The 24,079-nt window shown below is 38.0% G+C and overlaps 1 protein-coding gene across 7 annotated transcripts in view; it reads right to left on the minus strand.

The window, feature by feature from the left end:
- LOC129562655 (transmembrane protein 62-like) overlaps positions 1–24,079 on the minus strand; it is a 62,221-nt gene that overhangs the window by 13,089 nt on the left and 25,053 nt on the right. For 2 of the 7 annotated variants that reach the window (XM_088839865.1, XM_088839859.1), the window contains exons 2-7: positions 23,001–23,112; positions 21,574–21,711; positions 12,663–12,787; positions 12,401–12,520; positions 7,606–7,761; positions 3,652–3,811 (exon numbers count right to left, since the gene is read on the minus strand). In XM_088839865.1, coding sequence (XP_088695991.1) covers positions 3,652–3,811; positions 7,606–7,761; positions 12,401–12,520; positions 12,663–12,787; positions 21,574–21,576 — 564 coding nt within the window. In that variant the 5' untranslated portion in view covers positions 21,577–21,711; positions 23,001–23,112. Of the gene's footprint in view, positions 1–3,651; positions 3,812–7,605; positions 7,762–12,400; positions 12,521–12,662; positions 12,788–15,221; positions 15,363–16,667; positions 16,827–19,167; positions 19,444–21,573; positions 21,712–23,000; positions 23,116–24,079 lie in introns of those variants that run through there. The other 5 variants (XM_088839862.1, XM_088839860.1, XM_088839864.1 and 2 more) reach the window with 5 other exon arrangements.

The following is a 24,079-nucleotide window of genomic DNA, read 5'->3' on the forward strand; positions in this document are numbered from 1 at the left end:
GAGGGCTTAGAACATCTTTGTACCAGAAAGCAAGAAAATGTAACAAGGACTATTAGAATTGTATCAGAGGACTTAGTGGCCAACTTAAAGAGGCTCCTACCAGCCAAAGATGGGATGACTGAGCATCAAAAAAAATAAATAAATAAATGCAATGGAGTGAAACATACCAACCACGTTTTTTTAACGTATGACTTCATAATGATACTAAAAGACTCATTTGGTGACCTTTGGCAGACGGTGGAGAACTCATTATTCTGAAAGCAGGTTTAGAAAAGGGAAGGTGGAGGATGAATGAAGACTCTATCCTGCCTTTCCCGTATGAACTCTGTATCTGGGGATCAAATAGGTGAGGCAAATTTTTTCTTTATGGGAATCTTCTAATTAATACTCATATAATTAAGAGTGGCCATTTGAATATCACCATTTTATAACTCCAATGAAATAATGTATTAGTCTCAGATTCTCAGTAGGTGCTAGAATTCCCACAGTGAAAAGCTGGTTGGGTACTTCATAATGAATGGAGGATAAGCCAGCAATGTGCTGGCACTGACTTGTCTGACAAGGGCCAATTGCTACATGTTCAGGAACACTGCAGACCAGCTAATGTGTTGGTAGCTTAAAACCAGCTACAGGAGGAATATTTATACTATGGAAATTGGGATAAATCAAGTTCCTCCTTTCAAACATGCCCCAAGTTAGTAGTTAAACATTTACCAGCACACCACTGTGTAGGGTCAACAATATCTACATACAGTGATCAATTTTGATATTGTTAAAAGAGAGACAACCAGATATTATAGACTTCTGATAAAAGCATAAAACACCAAAGGAAGTATTCCTGCCAAAAAACAGACTCAAATATGATCAAACCTTAAAATATAACTACCAGTTATAGAAACTAGAGGGACGGAGAACCATACTACATAATACTACATGGATACAAACGGCAAAAGTCTAGAATACAGAAACACTAGAGGATAAAAGGTCCAGTTTCCAAAGTAAACAAATTGCAAGGGGGAAGAAGGAAGGAGGATGGAAAGGTAACCTACAGATTAAGAAACTGAAAAGACAAATCAGCTAAATGCAATATTTGAGCCTTGTCTGAATTCTGATTTGAACCAACCAAGTGCAATATAAATGACAAAATGAGAAAACTGGAACATTAGCTAAATAGTTTGAAATTAAGGTATAAGTGTTAATTTTTCAGGTGTGATATGGTATTATCATTACTTTTTTAAAACAGTTATCTTTTAGTGATACATACTAGCATATTAATATTTACACAGATGAAATAACATTGTGGTACACGAAGAAGTAGATGGGGTATACATGAAACAAGACTGTTCATGAGTTGATAAGCTTTAAAGTTGGGCGATTCGTTAAAGTTGGGAATTCATTATAGTATTATCTCTTGCACTTATTTAAAAAAATTCCCTATTGTGAAAAGCTTTAAACCAGCAAAAAGAACTTGCACTGGTGTTTATCAAACTTTTATTTCTCAAATGTTCTTACTCTGAATTACATATTCTTGGTTTTTTTTTTTAAGTTCTTATTTTAATGCAGGGATTCTCTTTGAGAGAGATTTCTAGAGTTTACTCTTTAAATTGGCAAAGCAGGCACAATAATCTTACATTCTGGTTTTCAAACTTTAATGCACATCAGAATCACCTGGAGGGATTGTCAAAACATAGGGTTAGCTTCCATCTCCAGAGTGTCTGATTCATAGGTTTGAGATGGGACTTCTAATGAGTTTCCAGGTGATGTTGATGCTACTACTTCAGGAAGCACACTGAGAACTGATTGAAAGGTCTAGTTGGTACTAGGTTGCCTGGAAATGTACAGATATTCAATAAATACATGGATAGATAAAATAAATCAGTGTCTTCTCCCATGAAGTTTTCTCTCAGACTTATCTTTATCTATATGTAAACTATATTTGTAAATACAAATATCTATATGTAAACTATATAAACTTATACATAAACTTATCTATATGTAAACTATATGTAAATCTGCATGTAAAAGGACAGAATTTTCTCATTGATGAATAAGGGGACTAGGTTCCCTATTTTAGTATTCAGTAGACTAATTTCTTAGAATTATATTCATATAGACAAAAAACAGATCAGTGGTTGCCTTAAATGGGGGTAGAAGGAAAGCAGTTGCAAAAGGACATAAGAAGACTTTCGAGGGAGACAGATGGTATTGATTGTAGGAATGGTTTCAAGGATGTGCAAGTCAAAACTCACCAAACTGTACTCTTAAATAGATGGGTTTTAAATATAAATTACATCTCAAAAATGTAAGAAATATGAAACATATAAAAATATATGTTATTTCACATTTTTACTAAGGATTCAACTAAGCAGGCAGGAATGTTTTGAGGAAAGTGAACTATGGTTTCTTCCTTATAAAACAAGCAATCCAAAGATTTGGGAGTTCTACCTTCCTACAAGGAGCAGGTCTCCTGTGGTTGCTCTCACTTCTTCCCCGTGACTGTAAAGATAGGGAACAATTTATTCTATGTGTACTTAAATCTTTAAGTCGTTTTAAAATAAGCCAACTTCTAATATGAAAGACATTAAGGAGAGCATCCCCTCCTTCCACATCCTACCCATGAGTTTCTTCTTCCTTCTAAGCAGATGGGTGGCACTGCAAAGTGCCTTCTCCTGTTTCCTCATCTATGAACTGGGGATAAAACTTACATCATGGAACATTGCTACATGGATTTAGTAAAAATAAAAATCCTAAGTGTCTTAGAAAAAGAAGCTCAGTAAATAGCTCCTTCCTGCTCAAAATCCTTCTCTGAGACACACATATAAAAAAGATGAGACTAATTACATGTGTTTTCTGAAGGATTACTTGGCAATCTTCAAACTAAGATTTAACATTAAAAGATCAGCTTCAAATTGTCATCAAACCATAGTGTGGTAGAGATTGACAGGTTTTTTTTCAAGAAACTAATTTTTCAGCACAGTCTATCACCTAACGCGTTTCAGTGTATTGATAAAACTGCTCTATTTTGGTAATGATGATCACTTTCTACTCTGGCAGGTCTGCTGAATTAAATGCCCCACAGGCTGAATCACAAAAGGGATAGGCAGGCAGTCACTGCACACCCTATCAATGCCCACTCCTCCCCCAAAAAAATCTCTTTGATGCCTTGAAAATTCTCTATCCTAGGCTTTCAAAATAGCAAAATTAATTTTTTTACTATGTGTACTTATATCTTCAAGTCATTTTAAAATAAGCCAACTTCTAACGTGAAAGACATTAAGGAGAGCATCCCCTCCTTCCACATCCTACCCATGAGTACAGCAATCAAAGGTGTGGACACATAAATACATGTTTTCTGACTTATTCTCTTTAGATATATCGGGGAAATTCTGGTCAAAGTTGGAAGAAAGCGAAAGAATGATTCCCTGGGATTAAAAGAGGGAACTGTAGTTGGTAGTTGCACACTCATGTTCTCTGCCCAGTTTTCAGTCTAACAGCAGAATTGCTCCTGAGTGGATATGTTCAGAACACATTAAATCCACTGTATTCAAAATTTTTTACTTAGTTTCGTCTTAATCAACTGACTAAAAAAAAAATCAAAGTTCAATGTGGTTACTAAGCATTTACATACCAAGCTGAAAATTACTAACTTACCTGAACGATTACTTCTATGTTATGTGTCTTATTACTGTAGTTTTTCGGGTTCCACTTTAGTATGAAAATAGGACCAGACAAATGACTAGCTTGCCCTAAATGAACTCCATCAATCTTAACTGCAACTGAAGTAATGGAGGATAAGGAAAAGGCCAAGACTCTAAAATGAAAGCACAAATGCATGGTTTTAGGTATTTGCCATTGTTTCTATAAAGAAGAATAACCCTGTTATAAGCTGAAAAGATGTAAGTATAGTAAACCTTCTGTCGGTTGATCTTCAGGTTCCTGAGATGTGGAACCTGTGGATTCAACCAACCACGGATTGAAAATATTCAAAAAAGGAAAATTTCACAAACCTTGCATTTGCCTTGCACCAGCAACTATTTACACAGAAGTTACATTGTATTAGGTATTATTAAGTAATCTGTTATTGTTCAGTCACTAAGTTGTGTCCAACTCTTTTGCAACCCCATGGAACATAGCCCAGCAGATCCTTTGTCCATGGGATTTCCCAGGCAAAAATACTGGAGTGGGTTGCCATTTCCTTCTCCAGGGGATCTTCCCAACCCAGGGATTGCACACGCATCTCCAGCATTGCAGGCAGATTCTTTACCACTGAGCCACCAGAAAAGTCCATAGGTAATCTAGGTAAGATTTGAAGTATAGGTTATAGGCAAATACTACACCATATTACATGAGGGACTTGAGCATCTGAAGACTCTGGTATTTGCAGAGGGTCCTGGAATCAATCTCGCAGAGATACTGAAGGGCAACTGTAAAATAGACCATTACACTCTGCAACTGTTCATACGACGCTATTCATATGATCTGATTTCTTTTTAAACGGTGGCTTCTGGAGTTGTATAACTCAGCAAACCTGAAAAGGTGAGAAATTAGAAACTACTCTAAATCTAAATCTGATATCCAGCTCCTATCAAGAAACATAACCGAGAGATATATGTTCCACTTACCTAGTAATCAAAAGAAATAAAACGGCTTGGTACCCTTTTTTTCCAGAATAATGAGTAAATATTTTTAAAAGTACAGTATCCAATAATGATAAGAGTTCTGTAAAATCTGCACTCCTATTTCTTGGTAACATTATAAATTAGTACCTGTTTTAAAAAATAATCAGGTTCCTTGTACACTGCTGGTGAGAATGTGAAATGACACAGCCACTATGGAAAACAGTGTGGCAGTTTCTCAAAAAATTAAACATAGAATTATCAAATGATCCAGCAATTCCACTTCTGAATATATACCCAAAAGAACTGAAAGCAGTGACTGGAACACATATATTTATACACACATTCATAGCATTATTCACAATAGTGAAAAGGTGGAAGCAAAAGTGTCTATCAACAGATGAATAGGCTGGTAGGTTTAGTTGCTCAGTTCAGTTCGGTTCAGTTCAGTCGCTCAGTCGTGTCCGACTCTTTGCGACCCCATGAATCACAGCACGCCAGGCCTCCCTGTCCACCAATTCCCGGAGTTCACTCAAACTCATGTCCATCGAGTCGTGTCCAGCTCTTTTGCAACCCCATGGACTATAGCCCACCAGGCTCCTCTGTCCTTGGGACTCTCCAGGCAAGAATACTGGAGTGGGTTGCCATTTCCTTCTCCAGGGGATCTTCCCGATCCAGGGATCAAACTTGGGTCTCCTGCATTGCTAGCAGACTCTTTGACAACTGAGCCACCTCAACAGATGAATGGATGAACAAAATATGGTATATACATGCAATGCAATAATATTCAGCCTTAAAAAGCAAGAAGATTCTGACACATGCTTCAAAATTGGTGAAGACAGAATTCCTTGGTGGCACAATGGATAAGAATGTGTCTACTGATGCAGGGGACACGGGTTCGAGCCCTGGTCTGGGAACATTCCTCATGCCTCAGAGCAACTAAGCCATTACACAACTTGTAGGCCGTAACTACTGAAGCCTGTGCACCTGGAGCGTGTGCTCCGCAACAAGAGAAGCCACTGGAGTGAGAAGCCTGCACGTCACCAACTAGAGAGCAGTCCCAGCTCGCTGCAACTAGAGAAAGCCCATGCAGCAATGAAGACCCAGTGCAACCAGAAAGAAACAAATAAATCTTAAAAAAAAAAAAAGGGTGAAGACATTACACTAAATGAAAGAGGACAGTCACCAAAGGCCAGATATATGATTCTCCTATATGAAGTACCTAAAGTAGTCAAGTTCACAGAGACGGAAAGTAGAATAATGGTTGTTGGGGGCTGCGGGGAGGGAGAATAGGGAGTTAGCGTTGAATGGGTACAGAGTTACAGTTTTGGAAGATAAAACAAATGGTAGTGATGGTTGTACAACAATATGAAAGTACTGTACACTAAAAATGGTTAACATGGGAAATTTTATGTATATTTTACCAAATTTTTTTAACAGAGTAATGATTTTAGTTGCAAAAAAATAAAGTAGTTAGAAAACCTTTATCAACAGTCACAAAGGAATTCAAACTATTTCAGCTGGAATCCCATTTCTAGAACTCTATCGAAAGCAATTATTCAAATGAAGAAGAATCTATATGCATCAGATGTTCATCCTCAAACTAGAAGAAAATCTAAAAGTTCACCAGGAAGATAGGAAAATAGTTATATATACTATGATCCACTCTCTCTGTTGACAGAAAAAAGGTAGGAATTAGAATACACTGTACTCTATGATTATGACTATGTAAATACATGCCTGAAAGAGAATGTCTGAGAAAGAAAACTCATGTTAACAATAGTTCTATTAGGGGGTGGGGGATGGGACAGGAATACACATATAATCCCATTATCCTATTTTCCAAAAATTATGTCATGCTACTTTGCAAAATAAAATTTTAAAAAGTATATTAAAATACGTGTCCTTATGTTTGCAAAAGGTTACAAGTCTCTTTCCAAAAGGAATAGTAATGTTTCATTACGATTCTATTTAATACTACTCAACCATAAAAAAGAACAAAATAATGCCATTTTCAGGAACATGGATGAAACTAGAGATTATCACTGTGAGTGAAGTAAGTCAGAAAGATAAAGACAAATACTCTATGATATCACTTATATGTGGAATCTAAAACATGACACAAATGAACTTATCTATGAAACAGAAACAGAATCAGAGACATAGAGATAGAATGCCAAGGGGGAGGGGAGTGGGAGAGGGTTGGACTGGTATATATAGAATAGAGAAACAACAAGGTCCTACTGTACAGCACAGGAAACTATATTCAATATCTTGTGATAAACCATAATGGAAAAGAAAATGAAACAGAATGTATATAAATGTGTAACTGAATCACTTTGCTGTACAGGAATAATTGACACAACATTGTAATTCAACTAGACTTCAATAAAAAATAAGTTGGGACCTCCCTGGACATCCAGTGGTTAAGACTCCATGCTTTCACTGCAAGGGACATAGGTTCAATCCCTGGTTGGGGAACCAGGATCCCCTATGCTGCACAGCAGAGCCAGAAAAAATTAAAAAAGAAAAAATATTCCATTGACATATACTGTCAAATTCATATGCCAAATGAATTTTCAATTCCATAAGGTTTATACAGTTTTTGCTTTTATGAAAGGCTATGCAGCAAAATGTTAAAATATATATTTCTGATATATGATAAAAATTTGTTACAGTAGGATACAAATGAATAGATACATTACGATTATGGCAGTGTAAAAACATGCATATTCAAAAGGTGGAATAAAAGACAGAAACAATAATGGTAGAATTGTGGGTTTCTGAATTTTTTTAAAATTTCAGCAGCTTAAAAACTATGTATTTTTTAACTGAATGGGAATGAAATAGTAGGCAATGTATATAATGTTTAGATTGTTGATAAAACTAAAGTGGGGCATCTCACAGCTTTCACATGAGAATGCAATCACAACGACTTATTCTCCATCAATAACAAGCTAAAAGTAAATTCCGAAAAATTGCTACATACCTGATGTGTGTTGAGTGAAGGAGTCTTTCTAGCGGTTCACGTTTAGCAGAACTATAGAGAAGTGATTTAGGATTAGTGATAAGAACCACAGGCCACTCGCCAAAGATCAAATCTGCAAAGCTAAAGAGGTCATGATCAAAAGCAAAGAACCGGTACCTAGAGACCAGAGAACAATGGGGTAATTTACTCTTTCATATTTTAAGAGGGACTGAAGGATAAAAACAGAACAAAGGTAAAAATATAAAATTATACTTTCTGAGATGACTTATTGGAATGCAGAGTAAATAACATGGTCCCTGTTTCTTTCCTTGCGCCTTTCACTTTTACATTTTGTCATACGTGACATATGTCACAACTGGAATCTGATTGAAACAATGAATTTTCACTGTGTCCTAAAATAATGCCTGGTATATAGCATGTACTCTTAATTTTTAAATAAATGTTTATTGAATTAAATAATTTGATTTCTATACTTTAAGACTATTTTGAACCTAAAATATTCATCATAAGCCTAACATCTAACATTCTTCATCCTATCAACAATGCTACATAAAATATTAAAATGAGCACAATTAGAAACCTTTAATTCTTCTTTAAAACGTTTATTTCTATAATTTCAAAGAAAATAGCAAAAGTTAAGTGGTTTTGATTTTCTAAATGCACATTGAAAGGTATAACTACTCATTAAAGAGTAAGCAATGTTTTGTACTTTCTAACTTTTAAAACTGAGGAGAAAAATGATTAGCTATGGCTGAAACAGTTCAGTTCAGTTCAGTCGCTCAGTCGTGTCCGACTCTCCGCGACCCCATGAATCACAGCACGCCAGGCCTCCCTGTCCATCACCAACTCCCGCAGTTCACTCAAACTCATGTCCACAGAGTCGGTGATGCCATCCAGCCATCTCATTCTCCGTCGTCCCCTTCTCCTCCTGCCCCCAACCTTTCCCAGCATCAGAGTCTTTTCCAGTGAGTCAACTCGTCGAAAGTATTGCAGTTTCAGCTTTAGCATCAGTCCCTCCAATGAACATCCAGGATTGATCTCCTCTAGAATGGACTGGTTGGATCTCCTTGCAGTATAAGGGACTCTCAAGAGTCTTCTCCAACACCACAGTTCAAAAGCATCGATTCTTCGGCGGTCAGCCTTCTTCACAGTCCAACTCTCACATCCATACATGACCACGGGAAAAACCATTGCCTTGACTAGACGGACCTTGGTTGGCAAAGTAATGTCTCTGCTTTTCAATATACTATCAAGGCTGGTCATAGTGCTCACCAAATATTCCACGTGCTCCCCTGCATTTCCCAGTCTCCCTGGTATTAGGTTGGGACCATGTGACTAGTTCTGGCCAATGGGCTGTGAACAGAAGTGACATGTATCACACTTTTGGTCCAAAGTACTTAAGAGTTGATATGAGTTTTCCATGTTCTCTTCCCTGCCCTGGAATTGAGGTGTTGAAATAGTCACGTTATAACATGGAAGAAGTCTGAATCCCAGAGTTACCCTGTGGCTGTGAATTTCCCTGACTCATACTATGAGTCATACTCCCAGTATGAGTTTACAAAAATGAAAAAAAAAAAAAAAAAAAACTAACATCTGTTGGGTTAAGCCACTGATATTTCTAGATGTATCTGCATACACAACAAAGCCTAGTCTAATATTACTAATATACTAACTGTTTTTAAAAACTCTTCCAGGGAATTTCCTAGCAGTTCAATGGCTAGGACTCTGCACTTTCTTTTGCTGAGGGCATAGGTTCAGTCCCTGGTTGGGAAACTAAGATCCCACAAGCAGCACAGTGAAAATGGGGGAAAAAAAAACAAAACTCTTCTATTGTACTAATACATAATATTAGGGCAAGACAGCTGGATGGCATCACTGACTCAATGGACATGAATTTGAGCAAGTTCCAGGAGATGGTGAAAGACAGGGAAGCCTGGCATGCTGCAGCCTATGGGGTCACAAAGAGTTGGATATGACTGAGTGACTGAATAATACATAATAAAACTTAAATATTTATAAGGGCAGATAAAGGTTAGTTTCTTTCAGTAAGACAAACGCTAGGTAAAACCCTAGGGTGGAACACAGGAGAGCAGGTGGGAAGAGAAAGAAAGGAAATGGTTTCATAATTAACATGACTTAAAAGGCAATGGCAAGCCACTCCAGTACTGTCGCCTAGAAAATCCCATGGATGGAGGAGCCTGGTAGGCTGCAGTCCGTGGGGTTGCTAAGGGTCGGACACAACTGAGCGACTTCACTTTCACTTTTCACTTTCACACATGGAGAAGGAAATGGCAACCCACTCCAGTGTTCTTGCCTGGAGAATCCCAGGGACGGGAGAGCCTGGTGGGCTTCCGTCTATGGGGTCACACAGAGTCAGACACGACTGAAGTGACTTAGCAGTAGCAGCAGCAACTTGTAACTGTAGCATATATAAGAAATCAAGAAGTTGAACAAGGTTTAGGAAGGCGACCTGGTAAAAAGCAATTCTAGTCCAGCCCACAGCCTCACCATCATGAACAGGCAGGTCTCAGTTCAAAGTAATTACAGTTGCCAAATAATTAGATGCTTCAAGCTTAGCTCTTACACAGTTTCTAGAAAAGCCAACTGAAATGAGTAAGTACTTTCCAAGATATAAAACTGCTTTTTGATTAACGGAAGTACAGCTGACCCTTGAACAATGCAGGGGTTAGGGGCACCAATCCCCAAGCAGTCGAAAATCTAAGTATGACTTCCCAGTCAGACCTCCATAACCTCAGTTCTGCATCCATGGATTCAACTAACCACAGACTGTGAGGTACTGTAGTAAGTACTTTGTGAAAAAAATCCGAGTACACGTGGACCTGCACAGTTCAGACTGTGCTGTTCAAAGGTCAACTGTAGTTAAAGCTAGCAAGATAGCATTCAGCTTAACAAATATTTACTGAGCATCTGAAAGTTATGACCAACCTAGATAGTACATTAAAAAGCAGAGGCCTTACTTTGCCAACCAAGGTCCGTCTAGTCAAGGCTATGGTTTTTCCCATGGTCATGTATGGATGTGAGAGTTGGACTGTGAAGAAAGCTGATCGCCGAAGAATCGATGCTTTTGAACTGTGGTGTTGGAGAAGACTCTTGAGAGTCCCTTGTACCGCAAGGAGATCCAGCCAGTCCATTCTAAAGGAGATCAATCCTGGGTGTTCATTGGAAGGACTGATGCTAAAGCTGAAACTGCAATACTTTGGCCACCTCATGCGACGAGTTGACTCACTGGAAAAGACTCTGATGCTGGGAAAGGTTGGGGGTGGGAGGAGAAGGGGACGGCAGAGAATGAGATGGTTGGATGGCATCACCGACTCTGTGGACATGAGTTGAGTGAACTCCGGGAGTTGGTGATGGACAGGGAGGCCTGGTGTGCTGTGATTCATGGGGTCGCAGAGAGTCGGACACGACTGAGCGACTGAATTGAACTGAACTGAATATCTTCATAGCACTGGGTTTAACAAAGTAAAATAGCAATTGATATAAAACAATGAGATGGTAGTTATCTATATTTGCACTTAAATAGTTATTCTCAAACATATACTGCATTCTTCTCAATAAATATACATTCAACTATACTGTATGCTTTTGATGAATAAGTTATGTTTCTCTTCAAAACACTTTAACCCTAGAACTACGATATGATCCAGCACTTCCACTCCTGGGTATATATCCAATTTGAAAAGATACATGCACCCCAATGTTCATAGCAGAATTACTTACAACTGCCAAGATATGGAAGCAACCTAAGTGTCCATCAACATAAAAATGGATAAAGATATGGTATATATACAATGGAATAATACTCAGCCATAAAAAAGAATGGAATTTTGCCATTTGTAACAATGATGGACTTGGAGGGTAGTATGCTAAGTGAATAAATCAGACAGAGAAAGACAAATACCGTACAAGATCACTTATATGTGCAATCTAAAAACTACAACAAACTAGGGAATATAATGAAAAAGAAACAGACTTATAGATAAAGAGAATAAACTGGTGGTTACCAGTGGGGAGAGGAAAGAAAGGAGGAGCAAGATAGAGGCAAGGGGTTAAGAGGTACAAACTATTACATATAAAGGAAGCTATGGGATATTGTGCAACACAGGGAATATGGCCAATATTTTGTAATAATAATTGAGTATAACTTTTAAAAACTGTGAATCACTATATTGTATACCTGTAACTTATATAATATTGTACAACTATACTACAATTTTAAACATGCTTAATAATAATAATTTTTAAAAGACTAACCTTAATAAAAACCAACTGTAATCTATTTGAAGAACTTAAATCACTAATATATTGCAGCAGTAACTAGAAAGGCAAATACAAAATTTAGGGAAAGATGACATATTTCTAGCCCTAATGTTTCTCAAAGTATAGTCTCTTGAGCACCTGGTAGACTTTTAAAAAAAAGTAGTTTCTTGTGTCCTAACCCAGACCAACATGGCCAAAATCTCTAGAGTGAGGGCCTGGTAATCTTTATTTTTCATAAGTTCTTCTAAGAGCTTGTGTACACTGCAGTTTGAAAACTATTTCCGAGAGGATGCATTTGAAACTCCAATGTAACATAGCAATGGCAAACATAACTGCCGCAACAAGGTTTCTGCATAAGGATAAAGACTGCCAGATAAATATTTCCTTTCAAAAACAGAGAAATATCACCAAGTTTTTCCTTAACTGGGATCACTCATGGTCGTGATCAGAAAACTATTATTGCTTTAGCAAAACTTACACGTATAAGTTGTATTTTGTGGGGTAGTTCCCTTACCTTCTGTTATCCTTCCAGTCTCCTAGGTCAAGTTCCAAAGTGCCCTGGAAGTGACGAGTGTGCAAAACAGGCATGAGTCCAAGGGTATGAAGATGCCCACACAAATAAGCTGTAGCCAAACTAACCAATAAAAAGCAAATGAAATAAATGAACAAAGATAGCTTGTAATGCCAAGTTAATAAAAATACCTCTTTAGAAAAGCAAAATAGGTAGAAAACAGAAAAGACCTAAAAACAATCTTGATTTTGGAAGCCTGTCTCACCTCATTATTGACCGAAGTCCTGGTGATGGAGAAAGGACAGTGGATGTTGTAAAGTGTCCAAAGCAAATACTGTGGTTGCTCCAGCTACTTTCCTTGGCCAGTAACAAAAGCGCCTCCATCTGTTTCTGAAATCAGAGAAAAGTAGGAGGAGCTTTAATGAGGGCTCAGGCTGAAATCTAGTCAATGGATTATACAACTCCCTTGAGGTTTTATCATAGGTATATTATGTCTAAGGCTTAAACTTGACTAATCACTGACCTGTATGGACCTCTGTAAGTTTCAAACTGTTTAAACATACATTATAATTCATTTGATCCTAAAAATAAGTTTGCACTAACTAGGACAGGGATTATTCCCATTTGACAGATAAGGAAACAGAAATAAAGAATAATCTTTAAATTACATAAATTTCTTTCTTTACTTCTAAATTTCTTCATGGAAATAAAGAAGAACCACTAATCTTCTCAGCCCTGTATACCACAGTGTAATAAATAAAGAGGATATCAAAACTAAGCTTATAAAATAAGATGTACATATATCCAAAGGAAGCTTTGTACCAGAATGTTCACAATATTCTATTCATAATAGTCAAAAACTAGAAACTATCAAAAAACTGCAGTATATCCATATATGTACAATGGAATACTACTCAGCAATAAAAAAGCAGAAACACAGTAATATGGATGAATCTTAGAGATACATTAAGCAAAAGAAGCCAGACACAAGAGTTCATACGGTATGATTTCATTTACATAAAATTCTAGAACAAACAGCACTAATCTATACTGACAGAAAACCAAGCAGTGGTTCCCCAGAACCGCAGGTGAAGATCAACAACACAACAGAATTTTCTATAGTAATGGAATGTTCTCTCGTGATTGTAGTGAGTTATATCAGTACATACACTTGTCAAAATCCTTCAAATACTCAAAATGAGTGCATTTATTCTTTGTAAATCATCACTCATAAAGATAATTTCTGAAATAACTTGTACATATATAAATATACATTAATATTACCTGTGAAGTGCTTATAGCAATGAATTCCTGGGTCCTACCTTCAGGTTTTCTAATTTGATAAGTCTTGGATAAAGTTTGAGAATCTGCATTTTACAAAATGGCTGTTTTTCATGCAGATTATCGAATCATACCTTAAAAAACACTATTCTACGGGGTAGGCTTAATCAACTCTAGACTGTCTGAAGACACTCAGTAGATAGTCAACAAAATACATTTTCATTTCATAAAATGGCTAATAAACACAATGCATTTAACAATATTTTGTTCAAGTTCCTTTGAACCCTCATACCACTTTGAATCTTTCGGCATTTAACAATTCTGCTTTTCATTATAGTTATTTCGACACAGGTCTTAAGCCCTAACAGGAGATTACATATTCTAAGAGGCCAAGGACTTGATCTTATCACCCCTACATATGGGCACATATGTCTTACATACGTGAACATAATCATTAATGAGTTGACATTTGCTGTACCAAGACATAATTAGAGGTTCTCAGATATGACTTTCCATCCAGTTTCAACCCAGCAACAATTTTCACCAAGCTTCTAAAAGATACTTTAAAAGAAACGTATTGACTTCAATGGTTGCCCTTCTCTCACCAAAAAAAAACATAGACCATTAGTTATAAATGGCAACTGTGGGGATATGGGAATATACCATATTGTAAACAAAGCTGTATGCCCTGCACCTTGCAAATTTCATGCTCTACTTAGTACCTATTCAATCAATGTTTACTGCTGTTGTTCAGTTATTAAGTCATGTCCAACTCTTTGCAGCCCCATGGACTGCAGCTTGCCAGGCTCCTCTATCGTCCACTGTCTCCCAGAGTTTGCTCAAATTCATGTCCATCAAGACACTGATGCTATGTAACCATCTTAACCTCTGCTGCCCCCTTCTCCTCTTCCCTTAATCCTCTTGTCTTCAATCTTTCTCAGCATCAGCATCTTTTCCAATGAGTTGGCTGTTCACATCAGGTAGCTAAAACACTGAAGTTTAAACTTCTGCATCAGTCCTTCCAATGAATATTCAGGGTTGATTTCCTTTAGGATTGTCTGGTTTTATCTCCTTGCAATCCGAAGGACTCTCAAGAGTCATCTCCAGCACCACAATTCAAAAGCATCAATTCCTCTGCACTCAGCCTTCTTTATGATCCAACTCTACATTTGTACATGACATGACTACTGGAAAAACCATAACTTTGACTAGATGGACCTCTGTTAGCAAAGAGATGTCTCTGCTTGTTAATATGCTGTCTAGGTTTGTCATAGTTTTCCTTCCAAGAAGCAAGCGCCTTTTAATTTCATGACATAAAATGTGAGTTATTCCTTTCCCAGGTTTTGGATCAAGAATAGGGATAGCAATAATAGGGTTGAAGGAGTCAATAATTTCTTCTAGCCATACCCAAAACCACAGTAGAATTTTTCTCAAGCATTTCTAGATAAGAACTTGTTTACCTAGGATAGCTTTAAGTGAGCCGCGTGTATCTGAAAAAAATAAAATAGGTTAGCTGCAAAGGGAAGTGGGATTTTTACTGTACCTGATCTAAAATTCCAAAGAAATTAAAAGGTCTCTTAGGCCCTGGATTAAGGGTGGCATCAAAGAGATGAAAGAATAGTTGCTGAAGGGAGTACTGTGGACATAACGAAAAGAGTCATCCCTCCGTACGGCAGGATACTTGCTAAAAAAATACAAGACAAGAAAGCTGTAGTGCAATCATAAGACAGAATGCATTTAAATTCCTGCCCTACTATCACACTATATTTTGACTCCCTTTGTAAAGGAAATTTCCATGATCTGACAGAGAAATACACAAAACTAGATACCAGACCCACAATGGATAAATCAATTAAATTTTTTTCCCTATTGTCTCCAAAGGGGCAGGCAAACATATTCATCAGCAACCAAGCACAAGGTCACCAAGCAAAGTATAAAAGTAGGTGGCTAATTTAAGCAGTCCACTAAACATTTTAAAAGAGAGAAATCAGAATCCAAGGAAATGGTACTTATCAATCATTAAAAATTGTAGTGCATGTGTGCTAAGTGGCTTCAGTTGTTTCTAACTCTTTGAGACCCAATAGACTGTAGCCTGCCATGCTCCTCTCTCCATGGGATTCTCCAGGCAAAGATACTGGTGTGGGTTGCCATTCCCTTCTCCAGGGGATCTTCCCAACCCAGGGATCAAACCCTCATTTCTTACATCTCCTACATTGGCAGATGGGTTCTTTACCACTAGCACCACCTGGTAAGCCAAAAAATATTGTAGTGAGGGGCTCCTAAGTACCTAGAATTCTTGGTGTAGTGAGATACAAAAGCGTTGCGTTCTTAAAACGGGAGTGCAAAGGCTTAAGTCACAATAAAGCCTTGCAAAGAAGAAGTTCTTGAGGCAGGAGAAAAATGTTCAGTCAGAACCAGTAAATCTTTCTTCAGTTTCTAAAAATACATTGAAAACATACACAGGGTCCACATCCAGTAATGAAAGTCCTCATCACCTCAAGTATCAACAGTATTCAGGAGTCCAGTAAGTTGGAGAGTGAAGAGAAAGGAGAAAGGATGGGTAACAGCGTGTACAGTGAGTGGACAGTGAGTGTCTGTTGAATAAACGTGAAAGAAACGAGAGATTGTATTTGGAGCTGCTGCTGCTAAGTTGCTTCAGTCATGCCCGACTCTGTGCAACCCTGCGAACAGCAACCCACCAGGCCCCTCTGTCCACGGGATTCTCTAGGCAAGAATACTGGAGTGGGTTGCCATTTCCGTCTCCAATATTTGGAGCATACCTTTATTATCCAAATGTCAGAACATTACAAGAAAATATCTGAGTGTCTTATATGATATTTTACCTAACAGTACATGTGAAAGAAATACAAATAAACTTCTGAAATTTAATGTGCCATCAGGGAGCTATTTTTAAGCAACAACAACTATCAAATATATTATAAACATACTGTCGTAGATATTACAATTGATAGTCAATTGGTTCTATTACCTCTCTTCCTGATATTTTTAAAATTTCTATTCCACGGTTTTTTCCTCATTAAAATTTGTATTGATATTTTTCCTGTTTTTTCAGTTATTCTTCAAGATCTTATAATCTCATATGTATTGTTTCCTTTCATACATTTTTGACATATTAAAATCCAACAATCTAAAATAAAATTCAGGTATTTGAAAGCAGAGGTTAAAATATACAATAGTCTTTGAATTCTGGATTTTGGCATCTCTCAGGCATTCTAGAGATCACGATTTAACCTCAAGATTTTTTCCTTCCATTTTTTTCCTTCCTTTCATATGATACTTCCATAATGCCTGTATCTCTAGCTAAATGTCATTTATTAAATCCAGATAAAGTTTAATGGTTAGAAACAAAAATATAAAGGTAAGAAACTTTAAAGTGATTAATAATTTGACTTTTCCCAATTACTAATCAGAACCTGCTGCTGCTGCTAAGTCGCTTCAGTCGTGTCCGACTCTGTGTGATCCTAAATCCTGTTAATTATTTGGAAATGTCTCTTAAGCCCATTCCCATAATCACCATCAAAGATACAAACAGTTCATAAGAAGTGGGAGATGGCATCTCTGTCCTTCTCTTTTCTCACTTTAACAAAAGAGGACAACCCCCTCCTCTATGTTACGGTGACTCTATCCGTTAACCAGCTCTCATCCTCAGATTCATGTCACCATCCCCATATCCATGATCCTCGTTCAGACAGGTCTTCTACTCATTTCCAACCTTTTCCTTATGATGGTTAGACTACTGGAGAATTTTTCTACTTGGTCTATACAACTCCAATCTCTCCCTTTTCCTTTTTATCCCTATCTCTATTTTGTTATGTATCTGCCCTTTATAAAATACTATTTTCCTATGTTGCTAATCTCCTTGGGAATCTATACTGGACTATAAACACCATCACATCTAAATTTCTATGCTTGTCACTTGACACCACCATGAACTGGCTCTACACTCTATCCAATGTTGTATCAATCCTCAAAATGAACCTTTATTCTGATGATAACAATTTCCTTCAGTTCAGTTCAGTTCAGTTCAGTCGCTCAGTCGTGTCCAACTCCCTGCGACCCCATGAATCACAGCATGCCAGGACTCCCTGTCCATCACCAACTCCCGGAGTTCACTCAGACTCACATCCATCGAGTCGGTGACGCCATCCAGCCATCTCGTTCTCTGTCGTCCCCTTCTCCTCCTGCCCCCAATCCCTCCCAGCATCAAAGTCCTTACTGCACTCAAAACCTCATTCTAGTTTTTAAAGCTCTGTTTATACTCATCCTTTTGCCTAAAATATATCCCTCAGAATTTCTTACTCCTCCAAAGGCTACCCATCTTTTAAGACTGGACACAATTTTCACTACTTTTACAAAGTCTTTTCTAACTTGCAACTAGTAGATAAAGAGATCTAATGCACAGTGTAGTTATTATAATTTTAAAATACTGTATTATAAACTTCAAAGTTGTTAACAGACCAGATCTTAATTGTTTACTCCACAAAAAAGAAACAATAACTATGTGAAGTGATAGAGATATTAGCTAACCTTATGTGATAATCATGTTGCAATATATAAATGAATCACGCTAACACACTGCACACCTTAAGCTTACATAATGTTATATGTCAATTATATCTCAATGAAAAACAAAAATGGAAAATGAAGTCTGCTATATGTCTACCCCATGCTGATTTCTGCCTTTTCTGATTTCTCATAGTGATAATTAAGTGTAACAAATAATCTAGCATTTCATCAGCCATTCCTTTATGTTCTTTTCTAACCATTTCCTAAACAATTTTCATCTACCTTAGCTAGACTCACTTGAAGATAGAGGGCATATTTGTTTCTCTCATGCTAGCCAACTAATGATAGACTCTTAAGACTCGCTACTTGACTAATTGACAATGTAGAACAAAGCTACAGGAACAAAAAGTGAAATTACAGCCAAAAGAAGAATTCCAATATATTGAAACAAGAAAATTGGCTTTCTGATTCAAAGATCCTTTCATATTCATTGCCTTTTTCATTTTCATGCACATAAGTTAAAAGAAAATTTGTATGACATATTGGACAAAGCACCCAGAAGTGACCAACTGGGCTCTTCAGCCACCCCAGAGGCTAAGAGAATCAGTAGCTTAGTATTCTTCAAGTCCACAGTACTCTGATTGACAAGGTCTGGTCTAAATGACTTTTGCTGTATATCAACAGCAAAAAAAAAAAAAAAGTCTGTATAAAATATTAATAGTACCACTAACCAACAAAAAGCATTAAATTATACAAAATGAAAAGAATTAAGGGCGATCTAAGCAAACAAACAAAAATGAATCACCAAAATAATAATGATAAACAACTAAAAGGCTCCATTTTTAAATTATCAGAGGTTCTTTTCTCGGTTAAAAAGTGTTATCACCCATTAAGTGAATTGACTGTACCCTCTTTGTAACACAAACACTACATTGTTGTCTATCTTCTGTTCATTACAGTACCTGTAATAATTCTCAACACCCTTCAGACTTGGAAAGTTGAATGCATCTAATTAAAAAGAAAAGAGCAAACATCACCTATATTAAAAAGAAAAATGCAAACATGTTAATGACTGAAGAAAAATGACAATTCTTTCAATAACACTTCAGATGACAGATGCCAATTAATTAGACTGGCATTAATTCTAATTTTTAGAACTTGATAACTTAATAGAATTCAGATTATCTGGAAACTTATTTAAGGCATCTAGTATATTGAAGAAGAAGAAGTACTTTGAATTATGCATTACTCACAATAAATGATGATTACTCACAATTTGATGTTGTAAGACTGAACCACTGTTGCTATTATTTTGATCATGTGACTCTGGAAGTCAAGAAGGACGGGATTCATGGCTGATACACAGATCCATGTCAAGGATTTCTAAACAGCAGATGACTTTGATAATAGGGCCAAAGCTCCTCTCTTCTTAAATCTTAAAAAAGACTCAGTAATAAAGAAGTTATATAATGGTAAGCAAAAAGGTTAAGGACATCATAGAATACTTATCTGGAAATAGAATTTCATAGAGCTTGATTGCTTGATTGCAATAGCTAAAATTGTTTATCAGTTTTGACTTCCAAGAATCCACTACACTTCTAATAAACTTAAATTCAATAAGCTGTAAATTCAATTTAGGCCAAAAGAAACATTATCATGTATGTAATCCTCTTGCTTAAGAGAACAACTCTGTTACGGTTAAATCTTTTTTTTTTTTTTTGCCACATGGCATGGCTTACAGGATCTTTTTCCAGACCAGGGATTGAACTCAGTCCACAGAAGTGAAAGCGCTGAATCATAACCATTAGACCACCAAGGAACTCCCTGTTACAGTTAAATCTTAATAAAGATTTATGTGTGTGTATCTATGTGTGTGTGTGTGTATACATGCATACACACACATATATATACCATTAGCATTTATGCCTATACAAGTCAAATTAAATGATTCTGAATTCCAAAAGACTATCCAAATTATTTAATCACAAAACTCCATTTGATACCTGTTACTTAAAATACGTTAGTAGTTTGGCTTGGAAAACTTTGATATACACAGATTTGCTTTTTATTGCAAAAGAATTTGACCAGTACCCCTAATTAAGATCAGGAAAAAAAAGGGAATGTAAACATACCAGAGAAAGTTGTAAGCCAGAACCCTATCTTTAATTATAATTTCTAGCCGATTTGTAAGAACTATAGTTGACACTTAACAACACAGATTCAAACTATGTAAATCCACTTACATGTGAATTTTGTTCTATAAATACATATCACAGTACTACAGATCCTTAGTTGGTGGAATCTGCAGATACAGAGGGCCAACTGCAAAATTATACCCAAATTTTCAACTGCCTGGTAGTTGGTCCCCCTAACTTCCACATTGTTCAAGGGTCAACTGTTCTGTTTGTTTTTTTTTTAATATTTATTTGTTCATTATTTTTGGCTGCACCGGGTCTTCTTTGTTGTACACATGGGCTTTCTCCAGTTGCCGTGAGCAAAGGATCAGCTGTTTTTATAGAGAGCATTTTCTGATCTAACTGATAGCTGTGTTTTTCATCAGATAGAATTTATAAATATACCTTTTGAAAAAATATATAAATAGGTATTCATCAGAAATGAATAATAAAATGAAGCAGATAAATGAAATACTTAAATAACCAAAAAGAAAGTCAACCTTTATGAAAAAAACAAATTTACCATCAGGACTTTGGAAAATAGCTCATTTTCTTATTAACGTAAAAATCACAATCTAAAAAATTGGGAAGGAGTTCTCCATTTCTCTCTACGCATATGTGGATATACTTGTCACTTAAATTTTTAAATACATATAGCAGAATTCAATCTTTGTGATGTCCAGTTCTAAAGATACTGACAAGCACATAGTCATGTATCTACCAGCACACTCAAGACACAGAACAGTATCTTCACCCCCAAAAATTATCTCACGATGGTTCTTTGTAGTCAGCCTCTTTATCTCCAACCCTTGGCAACCACAATCTGTTTTTTGTCTATAGTTTTGCCTTTTCTTGAATGTCATATAAATGAAATTATACAGTATATAGACTTATGGATTTGGCTTCTTTCACTTAGCAAAATTATATCTTTTTAAACATCCTCCTCCATGGATTTTGCTATATGCTTTTCTTCCATGTAAAGAAGAAAGAAACCATACCAACTTCCCCCTCAAGGCCTAATAGTGACATCTGAAGTTTTAAAATCACATATTACAATTGTATTTCTTAGCTGTGGTCTTCAGTGTATGTAAACTTATGTTACAATGTCCCATTTTATAATTTTACTATTTAAATTGTAGAATCTGGGCTCCTATAAAGATCTAGTCTTAATTATAAGTGGGACTTCAGTCTTACCATGATTTCCTTTGATATCGAGCCACTTGGTTTTTTCCATGACTTTTGTCTTCTTCAGAATACTCTGGTAAGTTTGCCATTCTACCTCTTGCTACATGGATCCCAAATTTTCCTTTGTTTTGGCATCTGTCAAGTCTCCTATAGTTGTACAAAAGAAGGTAATCACCATGCAAAGTAAAGCTGGACTGGGGTTCAACTTTTTTTTAATGCACACTGAAGAACAAAGATATTCACAGTACTCAACATGTTTAAGGATAACCATTATGAATCCACCTGCATCTAAAGCAAGTCACCTAAATTAAGATCCTCAGAAAAAATAATAAGATTCTTGGGACTTCCCTGGCAGTTCAGTGGTTAAAACTCCGCACTCCCAATGGAGGGGGCACAGGTTCCATCCCTGGTTGGAGACCTAAGATCTCATATGCCACATAGTGCAGCCTAAAAAAAAAAAATAAAGCAAGATTCTCAGCATGGATTTTTTGTTTCTTACAGGTAAGGTCAAGAAGTGCCTATTTAACCTCCTGTTACATTAGAAATGGGTTGTGAAAATTATACCTTTAAAGAGAGCCGTCAAAATGCATCCTGAAACTCTGATAAAATGAAAACTCTTTAATAATAAATTCGAACACTTTGGGCAGTTGCCTAATATCTATGGCAACCTAATTTTCCAAACCCCCAATCAGGAAATGTGATTTCACAAAGTATTAATTTTACAGCAAGAAAATCTGGAAGGTGTAGCTTGGAAAATGAAATAGAAAATTTCTAGGAAATTAAGCATTTGAAATTGAGATCATCCATAAAATGAGGACTTCATCATATCCGCAGAGATGTTTCTGTAAGGTAGGTGGAAGAAGAATTTCCCAAGGGCCAGGATAGACGCTCCTTTAGCTGCTTCTTCAACACAGTTGGGAGCAAACGGTTTGGGGTTTGAACACTCCAGGGAACCAAGTCACAGAAGTAGGAAGGGGTGAAAAAAAAAAGGGGTCCATCAAACAACTGACGGTATAAGATCGATTAATACTGCAAAGAAAATGGAGAAGTTTAATTTAAAAAGAAGAACAAGAATATAAGCAGAAGATGAGAACTTTTCATTCCTGGTTACAGGCCTTTCCTTAATTCTCTCTCAAATCCAGAAATACAACAAAACAGATACAGATACAGCAGACAGAACACTAACGTGAGAATCACGTGCCTTGCTTTTACCGCTAGGTGGAAACCTTGCTATGGCAAGTCATTCAGCCCTGATCTTGACTCAGTTATCCACAGGTAAAGGAAATTACAATATCCCATCTCCTCTACAGGAAGGGGGCTCACCTGAGGCTGCAGCTAAAGTTTTCCTAACGTACCTCAGTTAAAAGGTTGCAGCACGGGTTGCATTCTACCATTGGGACCACAGGACAACAGGACAGCATGGCAATTGTCCCTACCTGTTGCTAGGACGAAAGCTGGTTGAATGATGTCAACAGTTTCAGAACAGAACTTCTCTAAGTCTACAGCTCTGCCTGGATCGCGAAACCTGCTCAGTTGAATGTCGGATATCTGCTGAAAGCGGGTATTGAACAGAGAGATCTGAGTCAGGAAGAGGCGGCACAGACCGAGAAGACCCAGGGGCTCTCTCCGGCGGAAAGAAAAAGGCAAACACTCAGAGTATCCACGATCCCCCATGGGGGACCAAGCACGAGCAGCAGCAGCAGCAGCAGCACCCCGCCCCCAACGCAGAGATTGGACCGGAACAGGAGCGGGTAGCGCCCCCGTGGAAACTGCTGGCGTCTCATACCGCTTGGTGCCAGCTCTGAAACCCCATGCGTCCCACCACCACCACCACCATCACCTCCCCAGCCTGGGCGCCCGCTGCGTCCCCTGCAGACCCCTGAAGATGCTGCTGGCTCCGGACCCGGCGCAGGGTGTGGGCTCCGGGCAGTGCGGGGCTGGGGCAGTGGTGAAGACCGGCCGGCCAGGCCGTAGTGCTGCTCCAAGGACACTGCCGCCAAGGCCGCGGCCGCCAGTCCGGCGACCCCCCTGACGGCCAGCCCTGTGACCATTCAGCCCGCCGGAGCGCGGCCCTCGTGTGCGTGGCCGGGGCTGGGACCCAGCGGCGCCCGCAGGGAACTGATGTGGCTGCACTTCCGGACTCTGGGCTGCTCGGCCGCTGCCTGCACCTGCGCCTGGCCGTGCACCTGCCCGTGCACCTGCCGGCGGGCCGCGCCTTTAGGATCGGTGTGCAAACGTGACACGGGACGAAAAGGAAACCGAGTCCCCCAGCGCCACTCGCGGCTGCCCAGGCGCGGCAGGGAAGGATCCTGGGTCAGGGAGGCGGAGGCGAGCGTCCCGGCTCCGCCTTAGTCAACCACGCTGGACCTAGGTGGTCGGTTTCCTCGCAAACCAGAGTTAAGAATACCTCCAGAGCCTACTTTTCAGGGTTGTTGTGTTTGTATGAGGACGCTTTTTAAATCGCTGTACAAAGTGGCAGGTGGCTTCCTCTGGTCCCTTCTGATTATCAACAACG

The sequence above is a fragment of the Moschus berezovskii genome, chromosome 9 (genome assembly GCF_049115385.1).
Source record: "Moschus berezovskii isolate FMDL1 chromosome 9, NW_MosBer_1.0, whole genome shotgun sequence".
NCBI lineage: Eukaryota > Metazoa > Chordata > Mammalia > Artiodactyla > Moschidae > Moschus > Moschus berezovskii.